The sequence below is a fragment of the Hemibagrus wyckioides genome, linkage group LG13 (genome assembly GCF_019097595.1).
Source record: "Hemibagrus wyckioides isolate EC202008001 linkage group LG13, SWU_Hwy_1.0, whole genome shotgun sequence".
NCBI classification, from domain to species: Eukaryota; Metazoa; Chordata; class Actinopteri; order Siluriformes; family Bagridae; genus Hemibagrus; species Hemibagrus wyckioides.
Window position 1 is genome coordinate 16,016,711 of NC_080722.1, and position 14,834 is coordinate 16,031,544.

At 38.6% G+C, this 14,834-nt stretch overlaps 1 protein-coding gene across 1 annotated transcript; it reads left to right on the forward strand.

Annotated features, from left to right (window-relative positions):
• Positions 1 to 5,477: 5,477 nt before the first annotated feature.
• On the forward strand, positions 5,478 to 14,639 carry sh3bp1 (SH3-domain binding protein 1). Its single transcript, XM_058406327.1, has 18 exons — positions 5,478 to 5,720; positions 9,483 to 9,525; positions 9,657 to 9,761; positions 9,990 to 10,066; positions 10,306 to 10,417; positions 10,509 to 10,585; positions 10,666 to 10,753; positions 10,832 to 10,900; positions 10,990 to 11,080; positions 11,741 to 11,877; positions 12,153 to 12,264; positions 12,431 to 12,512; positions 12,610 to 12,690; positions 12,770 to 12,883; positions 13,009 to 13,106; positions 13,197 to 13,311; positions 13,494 to 13,813; positions 13,920 to 14,639. The coding sequence occupies exons 1-18, from the start codon at positions 5,674 to 5,676 to the stop codon at positions 14,273 to 14,275; spliced, it is 2,124 nt and encodes a 707-aa protein (XP_058262310.1). The 5' UTR covers positions 5,478 to 5,673; the 3' UTR covers positions 14,276 to 14,639.
• Positions 14,640 to 14,834: the final 195 nt, after the last annotated feature.

Sequence of the window (14,834 nt, forward strand, 5' to 3'; positions counted from 1 at the left end):
TTTTTGCAAAAACTTTGGAATTTAAAATAAAACACTTAAAGTGACTTGTCATAGTTTGATTCTGCGTTTGCTTTGGACAGCCATGGCCAAAGGTTTTGAGAATGTCACAAATATTAATTTTCACAAAGTCTGCTTCCTCAGTTTTTATGATGGTAATTTGCATATACTCCAGAATGTTATGAAGAGTGATCAGATGAATTGCAATTAATTGCAGCGTCCCTCTTTGCCATGAAAATGAACTTAATCCTAAAAAAAAACATTTCCACTTCATTTCATTCCTGCCACAATAGGACCAGCTGACACAGGTGAGAGTGTTTACGAGTACAAGGCTGGATATCATGCTGACTTATAATTACATACTGGAAGTTTTAAAAGGAGGGTGGTGCTTGAAATCATTGTTCTTCCTCTGTTAATCATGGTTACTTGTAGGGAAACACATGCAGTCATCATTGATTTGCACAGAATCAACCATTTATTAAATCATCCAGAACTTAAAGGAGAGGTTCAACTGTTGTAAAGAAGGCTTCAGGATGCCCAAGAAATCCAGCAAGCTCCAGGAACGTCTCCTAAAGTTCCAAAGTAATGATCCAGCTGTGGGATTGAGACACCACCAGTGGAGAGCTTGCTCAGGAATGGCAGCAGGCAGAAGTGAGTGCATCTGCATGCACGGTGAGGCGAAGACTTTTGGAGGATGGCCTGGTGTCAAGAAGGGCAGCAAAGAAGTCACTTCTTTCCAGGAAAAACATGAGGGACAGACTGATATTCTGCAAAAGGTACAGGGATTGGACTGCTGAGGACTGTGGTAAAGTCATTTTCTCTGATGAATCCCCTTTCCGATTGTTTGGGACATCCAGAAAAAAGCTTGTCCAGAGAAGAAAAGGAGAGCGCTACTATCAGTCCCTTGTCATGCTAGCTCCGAGAGCAACTTTTCCCAACCATCCAAGAACAGTTTGGTGGGGAACAATGTCTTTTCCAGCATGATCGAGCACCTTGCTATGAGGCAAAACTGAATAACTAAGTGGCTCAGGGAACCAAACAGCAAAATTTTGGGTCCATGGCCAGGAAATTCCCCAGACCTTAATCCAATTGAGAACTTGTGGTCAAGTTTAAGTATCAAAAGTAGTATTTTCATGAATGTATTCAAGTATGGAAAATAGAAGTAAATTAATAAAAAAGCAAGACTGTAATAATTTGGAGAATTATGAATTTTATTCTGTATTGCTTTCTTTCTTAAACTTATCAATAAGTGCACCACCAAAAAAATAAGACTTCCATGAAAGAAAGAAGAGGCCTTTAGAACTTTGTGAACTGTATTGTAATGAAGTGTACAGTATCAGTGTTTCCATACATGTGCACTTGTGACTAAGGCCATGTCCACACGTACACGGGTATTTTTAAAGCTTTTTTATGCGGTTTGTCCGCTCGTCCACACGCAAACGCAACATCCGGTCACTGAAACCTCCTGCCAGGGTGAAGGTTTTTTTTTTTTTTAGAAACTCCGGTTTCAGTGCTATCGTGTAGACAGAGAAACCGGAGATTTTTGGCTTGTGAACAGGGTTGCCAGATTGGACTGAAGACCACTACGTATCCTTAAACCCTCCCATTAAAAACAAAAAAAATACGATCCCAAAATGCATACCGTTATAACTAATACAATAACAAACAGTTAAAACAATTAATAACTTTGTGATATCGGCTTAACGAATAGAACGATTACAACAACCCGCTAATCACTGGACAGGGCTCTCCTGAACCTTACTGGCTAAACTGAACCATATAATTAAAACATCAACATTACATATTATACTTCATTTATTCGTTTGAATAGAAAATTAATAAAATATCATGTTTATAGTCAAAAATAAAAACCCGCCAGTTGCATCAGCCCAGATTTTATCAACCCGCCCATGCACTTTTTCCTGGTGAGGCAAAAACCCGCTCAATCTGGCAACACTGCTTGTGAATTCGGCGTCTCAGGCTTCTGATTGGCCAACATGGCTTTATGGTTGAGGTTATATCGCCACCTGTTGGTGTTGCATGCTCTTGACAGCGCTTCAGACTGAGTTTTTGTGTTTTCATGTGGACGAGATTTCTTTCCTAAAAACGAAGGAGGAAAAACTCGCCTAAGGCTTAATGTAGCCGGGTATTTTTAAAAAGGGAGATTTTGACGATTTGACGTCATTGTCTGTGTGCCGGTCTCCTTGATTTGACGTCAGCTTTGTTTATGAAGATATTTTGTGCAATAGCAGACTTACGTGAACTACTGACCGTGTTAACGTTGTTTACGGGACTTTTTACATGCGTGCACATACACGCGCAGTTACTCACACATTACGGTCATGAACAGAGGAGCCGGAATGTAATACAGGGCTCACTGCTGCTGCATACAAAATTCCAATAACACACACAGCGATGGCGGTTTTGTTCGAGACCCGGTCAGACTTCTACATTCTACAATGTTTCCCGCGATGCGCCATTGTTGTTAAACTACCGGAACCGGTAATAAAGTTTGGTCTAGGCTCCTGGCAACACTTAACAGGGCTTCTGATTGGCTAGGCTCCTGACAACACTTAACAGGGCTTCTGATTGGCTAGGCTCCTGACAACACTTAACAGGGCTTCTGATTGGCTAGGCTCCTGACAACACTTAACAGGGCTTCTGATTGGCTAGGCTCCTGACAACACTTAACAGGGCTTCTGATTGGCTAGGCTCCTGACAACAGGGCGTTTTTAACACGTAGGTCGTGTGGACAGAATAATAAAAAAGAAGTAGAAAATCTCCGTTATTAAAAATCCCCAGCTACATGTGGACATGACCTAAAGTCATCACTGACCACAAACTTCATTTACCGCAAATTTGGATGCAGGGTTTTTTTTGTAGTACGTAACGAAAATGCCGAACAGAAAATGTATCGGAGTAAAAGTATAGAATTTGTTTTTTAAAAAAAGTAGTGAAGTAAAAGTTGACAGAAATATAAAAAGTACAAAAATTCTCAAAAAATAATTTTACTTCATTAAATTACACCCCTGCTTTTGGCCAAAGTTGTACATCAAAGTAGGTCTAACTTGTTTATGGTAAGGATGTGGTCATTAGCAAGTTTATAGCTTTATCTGGGGCAGCTGCTTAATATACTATAGCTAAAAAGGGCTGCAATTAATATACAAGCAGTGCTTAGCTCCCTTGTCTTTCAAATGCTACATATATTTTTCTTAAATAAATACACTGATCAGGCATAATACTATGAGCACTGGGAGGTGAAGTGAATAACACTGATTATCTCCTCATCATGGCACCTGTTAGTGGGTGGGATATATTAGACATCAAGTGAACATTGTGTCCTCAAAGTTGATGTGTTAGAAGCAGGAAAAATGGACAAGCATAAGGATTTGAGTGAGTTTGATGAAGGTACAAATTGTGATGGCTAGACGACTGGACCAGAGCATCTCCAAAACTGCAGCTCTTGTGGGGTGTTCCCGGTCTGCAGTGGTCAGTATCTATCAAAAGTGGTCCAAGGAAGGAGCAGTGGTGAACCGGTGACAGGGTCATGGGTGGCCATGGCTCACTGATGCACGTGGTGAGCGAGTGTGATCCGATCCTACAGAAGAGCTACTGTTGCTCAAATTGCTAAAGTAATGCTGGTTCTGATAGAAAGGTGTCAGAATACACAGTGCATTTTGCTGTTTTGGCAGCAAAAGGGGGACCAACATAATATTAGGCAGGTGGTCATAATGTTATGCCTGATCAGTGTAAAGATGCAGACAATAGGATCTGATATTCACATCATTTACCTTACTGTTTGGTTTTTCAGGGGGGGGCAGTCATTATCATTACATACAAGTCTTGTAAGCATCCTAAGTCCCTGTAGGTATCGCCCCACCTCGCAACTTACAGGACTTAAAGGATCTGATGCTAAGATATTGGTGCCAGATACCACAGCACACCTTCAGGGATCTAGTGAAGTCCATGTTTCAACAGGTCTGGCAGCAAAAGGGGGACCAACACAATGTTATGCATGTGGTCATAATGTTATGCCTAATCAGTGTATACTATATTCCCCCTATAAGGGACTGCAACTAATATACTAGCAGTGCTTAGCTCCCATGTTTTTTGAATACATACATATATCTGAATCATCTGAATTGAAAAGGACTATTGACCCTCTACAGGTTGGAGATTTGGTTGTATTCTCAGTTTGTTCATACATATTTGACAATATTACTAACTTTTAAAGACAAAGTATAAAGACAAATTTTTTGCCATTTTTCGATCAGCAGAACACTCCAGCACTCAACTCAACAACCATCATTTGGCAAAATACTCCTTCAAAAAGAGTTTGTATTAAAGCCACTAGGGGCTACACTACTACCGTTTTAGTCGACCAGTATCGTGTTATACTTGAAAAGTCATGGATTACTTTAGTATCAGTTAGTTAAAACCTCCAACTGAAGACTAAGCCTTAGTCTAGGCTTCATGAAATGTTTTAATAAATGCATCCATTACTTCATCGCCATTATGTGGATTGAATGACATGAAAGTTTCCTACTCCAAGGCTGTGCTTCTGCTCTACTTCTCTCATGCTCTGAATAAACACCGCCTTACTGAAGTCACGTGATCCTCGACTAGCCAGAGCAAACCAACAACCTCAAAATCCTCAGCCATTTCAATATCAAGAAAAATACTTACATTTTGGCTTCTTTATCCTTATCTCACACTCATACTGATTCATTCTGTACAAATGAACAAGGTATTACATTTTAATGATGTTTAAACTGATGTCCAAAACCTCAACCAGTGTGTTTTGAATGATGAATGTTCAAATTTTAATATAGTTAGATTATGAATAATATGTGCTTTAATAAGTGCTTTTCCCCTTTGGCCACTGAGAGGCAAGTCTATCTTACTAATAAATCCTGCTCTGAGCTTGTTAACACCTACAGTTGACTTTGAAATTCACAAGTAGGTCTATAATAAGCTTTAATATAGTTCCTTTCCTTGAATTATCACTATTGCACATTACAATACTTATATATCAGTATTTGCAAATTACAGTTCTTTTTTATTTTGTTGTTAGTAAAAGTGTGTGTCAGACATTAGGTGTCCCAGACATCAGGTGCTTCATAAGTATCATACAAATAATGTTATAAGGTTCATAAGTGCTCCTGAAGCAACTAAACGGAAGTAAAGACTGACAGCCACTCAGACTGCAGTCATATGAAGTCTGACATTTAAGTTAATGTAAGCCAATCTGTAGCAAACTTCAAGAAATTCTCAGATTGTTTTGACGGTGTGTTAAACATATCTGTCCGAATAATGAAAGTCATGTAACAGAGCTTGTTGTGTAAAAAAAGGTATGCTCCCAGAGCTGGTGAATCTACTGCTCACAGTTCTGTTTTCACTGTAGCAATATATAACCGACTGAAAGAGTTTCACAGCGTGATGCATAGAACTCCTTCCCTGTATGGGTGTATTGACTTCCTCTTTCTAGACTTGAGGCGTGTGCATTTGTGAGTGTTTGGCTGAGAGCTTGAAGTTGGGAAACTTAAAGTGAATCACATTGTTTTCCTTTTTGCGTAAATCATATGGACATATCAACCATCAGATGAGCGTGATCCTGACCTGAGCATAAGAAAACGGATTACAAGGTGGTGGGAAGAAAAGTAAATCATCATAACCATGCTAAAGCAATTTAGCCTCTTGAAGCAGTTTGGAAATGTGGGGAAGTAAGTACTTTCATGTGGCAACTAATGAGAATGTTTACTCATGTTGTGCGTTGATTATATCTAGTTCATTGTTGTTTGTTTTATTAAATAGCTATTATGCGTATTGCAGCTTTAAATTGTTCTAATGCTCAGAATTTAGCAATATGAAAGGCACCATCCATCAAATGAGTTTGCCCTGAAAGGTTTTGTCTAAGTCATCGTCAAACCGTATGAAAGGAAGTTCACACACTGACTCAGAAAATGCAGCCATTCATATTCCATTTCCAGGTTGACTCAAACACATTGGTAATATTTTAGGCATTTCTGAAATCTTTTTGGAGAACTAAGTTAGTCCCCAATTTTGCCAGAGAGAAAAATGATCGAAATGTTGTCAAATATTATACTGATAAATGCTTTAACGAAACTGGTTTGTTTTGATGCTTCTTCGAGTGAGCAACAGTTGGCCTTTGTACCAGAAATACAGTGGGTGTTAATGCAGAGCTGCTGCTTGCTGTAGGCTGCACTGCATGTGCAGGGTGCAGATAAAATGGTGCATTTTGCATCCTGCTAACTAATGTTAGCACTGGTATTGAATACTTCAACAACATGTCTACAGATTTAAAGAGGAACAAAGTGGCCTCCAACATTGACATCTGTGCATTCAGATCTCACCGCAACCATTTATAATAGCACACCTTTTTATCTCTTTAGGTTTATAGGGTAAAGACGTTATGTTATAAGGTTTTTATAACTACTTTAAATAAGCAGAAGTAATATACATGAAACATATACAGGTGGTTTAAATATCTATCCAAATCCTTTAGACGTCCAAAAGTGTTGCAGTGGTAGTGGTTGCACTGGAGAGCTTGGTGAAAGAAAGAATAAAGAGATAATATATCAGATCCTGAAACCAGCCAGTTTTATCTGTCTGCATTTATCTGATTAAACTGAAAAAACGTGCAAACATTTGGTAAGAGCACCTGTGGTGATAGCAGCATTTCCATATGAACAGGGAGTGGCATCCTCTTTGTGTTTGTGGTTTCTCTTGTGTTTTCATCTTCTGTACTTTGAAATGATGTCAGTCAGATATCAACAGTTTGCATTTGTTCTACAAGCCTTGACATATAGCAGGCCCTCCCGCATCACAGGTTCAGATGTCGTACCTGTGAATCGCATCTAAAAGCTGGCTGACCCACATGTACATTTGATATGAGTCTCCCTCATATAGTGTAAGCCTTAAATCTGCCCTAGAACACTGCTTGGGAGAGAAGTGAAATAGAAGTAAAACCAATATATGTTGCAGCTTGCAGTCGCTGCCTCCTCCTTCCCCTACGCCATTTGCTTTGGCCTACTCTTTAACCACAACACGCTTCACTCTCTAATTTTAGGACTCACTTTTTAGTTGTTCGAAACAGCATCGAATTGCACACACAAGAGTGTGCACCACATTTTCTCATTTCAGCCACAATTTTCACAAGTATCAAGACATTTATCTTTTAATGAAATTAATGTGCTCATCATTGAATGATGTTTAACAAGACATACAATTCACTTTTGAATTAATAAAATCCTAATACTTTTCGGGTAATAGTGTAACTGGTATTAACTGAATAAGCCATTGTTAGATCATAAAGACAGCAGAGCTCACAAATGAATATGAATCTGTGGCCGGCCCTTTACCTGTCTGGTCTGGGTTTGCTTTAGAACTAGTTTATAACACATAAAAAACACCTGGTTCTATGCCTGACCTAAACTCCTTACTTACGAGGACACCCGATCATCACACTTGTATGTGTATCCATTTTAAAATGATGGGCATTAACAAAGATTTGACCTCCCTTTTGTTGTTTTAATAGCCTTCACTCTTCTGGTAAGGCTTTTTATACGATTTTGGAGCATGGCTGTGGGAATTTGCTCATTCAGCCACAAGACCAGTTCAGGCACTGGTGTTGGGTGAAGGGAGACCAAACGTGTTAACTGGGGTTGAGGTCTGAGCGCGGGCCACTTCCGCATCGATCTCGGCCATGCATTTTTGGATTTTGCTTTTTGCACACTGGCACTGAAATAGGTTTGGGGCCTTTAGCTCCAGTCAAAGGAAATCTTAGTGCTACAGTAATACAAAGACATTCTATACAATACGTGTGTAGCAACAGTTTTATGGAAGATCCATGTGTATATTCTGATAAACAGATTAACATTAGATTTCTCTACAAACTGGCCACAAAATTCACAAAAATAAAATATGCTTTTATGTATAGAGCCTCTGCTCTGTATATACATTGTGCACAGGGTAATTAAATAAAAATTTAATTATTTTTTTCAAAATATTATCTTGTGCATTCATTTCATGTGTCTTTAATCATTTTTAAATGATCGTTCTCTATTGTTCTCGAAAGAAAATCTTCTTGGAACATCATAGGATCATACTGATATTCCTGTTAAAGGACTCTTATTTGACTTGCAGTAGCAATACATCCCAGCTTCAGAATAGATTTTGATCGCATGGACATCGAACTTTTTTCTCTTCTTCCTTGAATGAAACAAATCCAAAAAATGAAATAAATCTAATAAAACATCATTAGGCTAGTATTGTGAATTATAGTTAAAAGTTCATTGATTTGGGAAAGACATCAAATACTGAGAGAATGAGGAGGAGCTTCTTGATGCAGGCCATTCGGGCCCTCAGAATACCTAGACATGGACTTTCTGGACTATTTCTCTGGACTTCCTCACACATCACATTCTACCTCAGCAGATTGTTGCACACACATATGTGCACTACTCTGCACTATCACGTTACCATTTACATTTACTGTTAAATTGGATATTCATATTTATATTTATACCTATATATTTTGAACAATAGCTAACTTATTCAGTCACATTAGATCGGAAAAAGCATCACAGGGTGAAGACCGATATATAAGGATTATAAACTCCTGAAGCGAAATAGATGAGAGACTAAAAAAGTAACGGATAAAATAATATTTTGCCCATCGTCATTTTATGTTACATTTTGTGAATAAAAATGACTTTTTTTATTGGACAGCTATGGGGTTTTTTCAGTGTTTCCCAGTGTTTCTAGGGGCAGCGCATTATGAAAAAAAGAAACCAAAAAACCCCCCCCACCACCACTAACAACAAAAAAAATCAATTTCCGTAGGAGACCGCATTCACTTTTAGTCTAAATCCAGTTACATACACAATTTTAATGAACATTAAACAGATACAGATAGTCTCATTGTTACACCCCTTCTAGTTAAAGAAAATTCAGAAATTAAAAGTTCATATGGAGCCAGTAAATAATTATGACGGTACATATTTGGAAATTTGTTCTTAATAAATTGGTGTTTAATATTGTGGGTTATATTCTTAAAATGCGCTCGGCTGATTTATTCAAGATTTATTTAAGACGGTGTTTTTTACACTATTACAATGTGGGCCTCTGGCTGTATTACAAAAAAAACAAGACATGATAACTAGTGGCAAATGTGGCATATGTTATCCAAATTATTTAGTAGTTGTGTTTAATAAACCACTATTTAATGAATTAATGATTAATATTGAATCATTATTTAATGGATTATTTAGTAACTACAGTGAAACTCACAGGAGCATTATAGAGTTACAAGAATTGGGAAAGAAGTTTAGAAGAACAGCTTTTGAGATTTACTGGACTGTTTGTATTTATTAACATGCACGAGTAGTATCTTAAGATTAAAACAATGTAAAAATGTTGATCCAGAGATGTTCATAATATTATAATCGCTGTTGCCATTTTAGGGCACAAGATGCAACTGACCTACTCACTGAGGATCTGGTTTTGGTGAGTCATTTTGACAGCTTCATGAGTTAAATTGTGTTGCTTGCTTTATCCTACATTAGCTGTATACCAGCAGCACTACAGACTCAGTGTGTGCAAACCAAGTTGCTAAGTGTGCATGTGGCTGTGTGAAGGTGGAGCAGCGTGTGGAACCGACCAGAAAAGCGGCACAGATCATACATAAGAAGCTGGTTGGTTGTTTGCAGAGTCAGCAGGGACTGGACTCAGAGAGACGAATGGTAATCCGTCTCCTCATTACCTGAATTTATCTAATTATAGTAATGATAGCCTTTTCAAGGCTTCAAAAGAACAAAATCTTATCCCATTACTTTCATTTGTTAATCCTGTCTTTTTAACATCCGTTTTCTTTGCATTTCTTTCTTTCTTTCTTTCTTTCTTTCTTTCTTTCTTTCTTTCTTTCTTTCTTTCTTTCTTTCTTTCTTTCTTTCTTTCTTTCTTTCTTTCAGAAAAAGCTACCCCTTATGTTGCTCTCTGTCAGCATGGCTGAGAGCTTTAAAGATTTTGATGGTGAATCCTCTATTAGGTGAGAGTTTATGGACCAACTTTCTTCCAAACATATACATCCTGTAGAACTAACTGAATTTTCTGGGACAAGAATATCTTGCACTACAACAAACAGCTTTCTACTGTGAGCTAAACTGAGCAAAAGGAACAAGCTGAAAGATTTAGCAATCTGCGGTCAAGAAAATTGACTGGTTGGTGAGACAAAAAAAACTCTGACTTCTGGTTCCTTAGCCACAACTGGTTGTGCCTTTTTTACAGGAGAGTTCTAGAAATGTGCTGCTTCATCCAAAACATCCTGGCACAAACATTAGCAGAGTTTGAGGTGAAGCTGGAAAAGGATGTTCTGGAGCCTTTAAATAAACTCAGTGAGGTAACTGCTTGTGCTTCTTTACCATCTTTTTCTCATCTTTCATCCACGGCAATCAAAAGCACTAAGAACACGAAACGTTATCTTTAATCAGGAAGACCTTCCAGAGATTTTGAAGAACAAGAAGCAGTTTGCGAAACTGACGACAGATTGGCACAATGCTCGAATCAGGTAGATGCTAGAGTTCAGTATGTTGTTTTAATAGAGTAATTTACCTCAGACTTTCACCTTGACATTTGTTTTCTTCTCAGATCTCAAGGGAGTACAGGTCCCCAGGCTAAGCAGGATGGACTGAGGGAGGAAGTAGAAGAAGCCTGGAGAAAACTCGAATCAATCAAGGTTTGACTTTGATTTTATACAACAATAAGTCTTATTGCACTTTTCTAGACTATACTGACCAACATTATTCTTTTATAGGATCAGTATTCAGCTGATCTTTACCATTTTGGCAGTAAAGAAGATGAATATGCCAATTTTTTCTTACATGTGAGTATTTAATATTTCCAGTAGGGCTGGTATAAGAAATGCACAAATATTTTGCTGAGATTAGACTTCTAACTATGATCTTTCTTTAGCTCTTAGAGCTCCAAGCTGAATACCACAAAAACTCCTATGGACTCTTGGAAAAACATATCACAGAGCTCAGGGAAAATCACAACCAATCAGGTGAAGGGCAATGAAATACATTATTAAAATAGAGTTTCTCTGTGGTTCTTGAATGTAGGTCTTTGAATGTATTCATTTAATGTTACAAATACAATATATGTCCTTGTAAATTATTCATCCTTTGTTCGAATCATCACAAATTTTGACATGAGGTACAAACTTACACAAAAGGGGATCCTCAGTTGTGCTTGAGGTGGTTGAGGGTTCTATCTTTGTTCTGTCTCGCCAGCTTTTCTGAAAATTACACATTCTGTTGTAGGTTCATACATAAAACCATTAAAATACAAACCAAAGAATCCTTTAGGGTGCTAGGATGCTACACTCTAAGGGTATACTGACTTGACTTTTTGTCAAGTGTTCACAAGTATTACAGAACCGTCTTAGTTATCTGCAGGTTCTCCAGCCTGTGATGAATTACACAGCACAAAAGCATCTCACACTATACCAGTAACATTAACACACTATACCAAAAGGTACACCTTTTGGGTTCCTTTGGGTAGTGAAGTGTTCATAGCTTCCTAAAGGGGATCTACACGGACAAGCTGGCAACCCTTTCAACTCAAATTTATTCTCTAAACAATGCAAAAAGTATTCATGATTCGCTTCTAAGAAAGTGTTGTCCTCTTTAACTGACCTTGTGTGTGTGTATTTGCAAAACAGAACCCCAGATGGGTGTCTCAGTAAGGAAAGTGTATGGCGAGTCTCTGCTCTCCCACCTTGAGAGCTGTGGTCAAGAGATTGCTGCACCCATTCAGGAGTGTGTTACCATGCTTCTAAAGACAGGACTCAGAGAAGAGGTGAGCCTACACCTACAAACACGAACGCTAAAGCTCTGCATGATGAAAGTAACGAAAGAAAACACCAATTAAGAATTATGTGAATTCATCTGGCCTGTGCTACCTTTCAATTTTAGCCACAGTGAAGTGTTTCCTTAAGCATGACTGACCACATGACGTGCATGCTTACACTCGCCCACAAATGCAGACCTAAAATGAAACTATCAAAGTAGCATTCATGAATGCTTCCCCTATTTCCAAATGACCTGTTCTGAACAGTGCATTGCTGATTTTAGGGATTATTCAGGCTGGCAGCAGCTGCCTCTGTTGTAAAGAAGCTGAAGAGCAGTCTGAATGCAGGGACAGTAGATCAGGCTGAGTTCAGCGCTGACCCTCATGCTGTAGCAGGTAAGTGACCGCTAGTAGAATATTGTTGGCAATATTTTAAACACAGGCATATATGAGTTCTATAGAATATTTCTAGAGTTCATAGATATTTGTAGAATATGATGGGTAGATATGGTTTAAGAAGGCTGGAGGTCTATCATCTTTTTTTTTGCACATTTTCTCATAGGTGCCCTGAAATCTTACTTGAGAGAGCTGCCAGAACCTCTCATGACGTTTGAACTGTATAACGAATGGTTAGAGGCAGCAGGGTAAATTCTTCTTGAATCAAAATATTAACAGCACACATTTAATGCCAACATCTAAAATAAGATGATAATGAAGTGTCTTCAACTCTGTCTTTTTAAGATCAAAAGAAGTAGATGAGAAATTGGAGTTGTTACGAGCTGTACTGAAAAAACTCCCACCAGAGAACTACAATAATCTACGGTACATTCTGGTCAATGCTTTATTTATTAAATGGCATGAAACTTATAACACTAAAACTCAAAACATCTCCCTACCTCAGATACCTCATCCAGTTTCTAGCATGTTTGTCAGATCACCAGGCGGTTAATAGGATGACTCCTAGTAATATTGCCATAGTGCTTGGACCTAACCTGCTGTGGCCTCGTGTTGAAGGGTCAGTATAACACAGAGATGCAAACACACTATCTCATTATTTCTTTCTTTCATTTGCTCTCTATCTAGTTTTAATGCACAAATAATCAAGTTATCTATTGACTGAGTTTGTTTACTATTTTGCAGAGAGACATCTCTGCTAGACATGGCTTCTGCCTCTTCAGTCCAGGTCGTGACAGTGATAGAACCACTCATACAATACTGCAAAAGCCTGTTCCCTGAAGGTAACTCAATCCCGCATGGATGAGAAAAATAAAATGTACCCATGTAAGATTTCTGCATCAGTGTCTCTTACACACTATACTGTTTTCCAGATGTTGATTTTGAGATTCCTGAACTCCCAGCACTGTCTCCATCTTTACCTCAGAAGTCCCCATCAGATACTGTCTTTCCCACAGCTCTAACTGCCTCTGTCTCAAAAAATGACAGGTAAAGTTTAAATCTCAGTCTTCTTCAATATAAAATACTAGTAAAAGCAATAAGTCATGTCTCAGGTAGCCAAGGTTTCTCTTCATTCATGTATAAATCTTTCGTCTCCATTAGTGTTTGCTATACAATGCATGCTTAAGTTTATCAAATTTCACCATGTTTTATTTTTCTATACCACCCAGTCCGTCTTCATCTGAAAACTTTGGTGCAGCAGTAAATATTTATACTAGTCCAATGAATCGTGGTGCAACAATATGGGAGAATAGCAGTCCTGCTCCAGCCAGTCAGCCATCTGCTCAGGCTTCTAGCTCAAATGCAGTTCCTGGTGAGAATCAGCCTAAGCCTTTTCCTCAACCACAACCTCGGGCTCAGCTTCAAGCAAAGCCTCCATCTCAGATTCAGAATGCAACTCAGCTGAAAGCAAACAGCTCTCCAGAGGACAGCTTGGAACAGCCCGAGCATTCATCCGAGGCCACACTGAAGATCACCACTCCCTTTAAACGTATGATGTTTTATATTAACATAAACCCTTTGCATTAAGGCTTGATGGCATGTGCATTTTTCAAAAGTACTCATCCTATGTCATTCTGTTACTTTATGTTTTACAGCAAGAAGGTCGTTTGTTCAGAACAGGTCATTTAATAAAGACTCTGTTGTAAGCTATAACAAACCCAAAACCCCAGTTGCTCCCATGAGCGAGGTCGGAGTTTTGCCAAGAAGTTTTCCATTGGCCATGCCCGCAATCTCTGAGGCACAGACGCAGCCTGCAGCCAAACCACAAGCTCCTCCTGCTCCTTCAGCTCCTGTTTCTACGGCTCCTCCTGTTTCTTCAGCTCCTCCTCTTCCTTCAGCTCCTCCACCAGAAGGAGGTCCTCAGAAAAAGGCTGTGAACAAGAGACCCAAAGTGCCCCCTCCACTTCCACCCCCGTCCTTGCCCAAGCCGCTCTCATCCTCAGCCCAGTGAGGCCAACCTGCCGTCACCTTCACGCTGATTTACTATCATCAGTAGTTTGGATTATAAGTTAATGATGTGGTGTGTATATATCATGCTTTCTTTAACTTTCTTTAGCTTATTATTTGCACTGTCACATTCGCTGTAGCTTTGTGAAACCTTACTCTACAGATTGGCATTCCCCATACAGGTTCCTGTAGCTGCAAATATAACACAAAGAGAAATCTCACTTCCTCTGGTTTCTTCTTTGTGTGCTAACAGCAGTGACATAAACACAGTTACAATGTCCGCAGCAAGCTAGCGGTTTCATCTGTAGTGCAGTAGTAAGAAAATTATAATCACACATGTAAATAGTGTAGTAAATTTTGTGTTATGTTCTCCTTGTTTTTTTTTATTAGATATATTATTCAAATTGTTTATAAGGGTACATTAGTAATGTGCAGATTTCCTGTGCAAAGGAACACATTCGTATATATATACACAGTATAGGTCACATGATTGAGAAGTCAACTCCTCTGTCAAAATATAAAAAGAAAATTATTCATACATCATTGTCATATTAGCTGTTATG

What these genes read in the sequence shown, in the direction of transcription:
- sh3bp1 (XM_058406327.1), top strand. Translation starts at nt 5,674, where the DNA reads ATGCTAAAGCAATTTAGCCTCTTGAAGCAGTTTGGAAATGTGGGGAA. An exon ending in TGGCACAATGCTCGAATCAG is followed by an intron (nt 10,586 to 10,665) that starts GTAGATGCTAGA and finishes TTTTCTTCTCAG; the next exon opens with ATCTCAAGGGAGTACAGGTC. An exon ending in AGACAGGACTCAGAGAAGAG is followed by an intron (nt 11,878 to 12,152) that starts GTGAGCCTACAC and finishes TGCTGATTTTAG; the next exon opens with GGATTATTCAGGCTGGCAGC.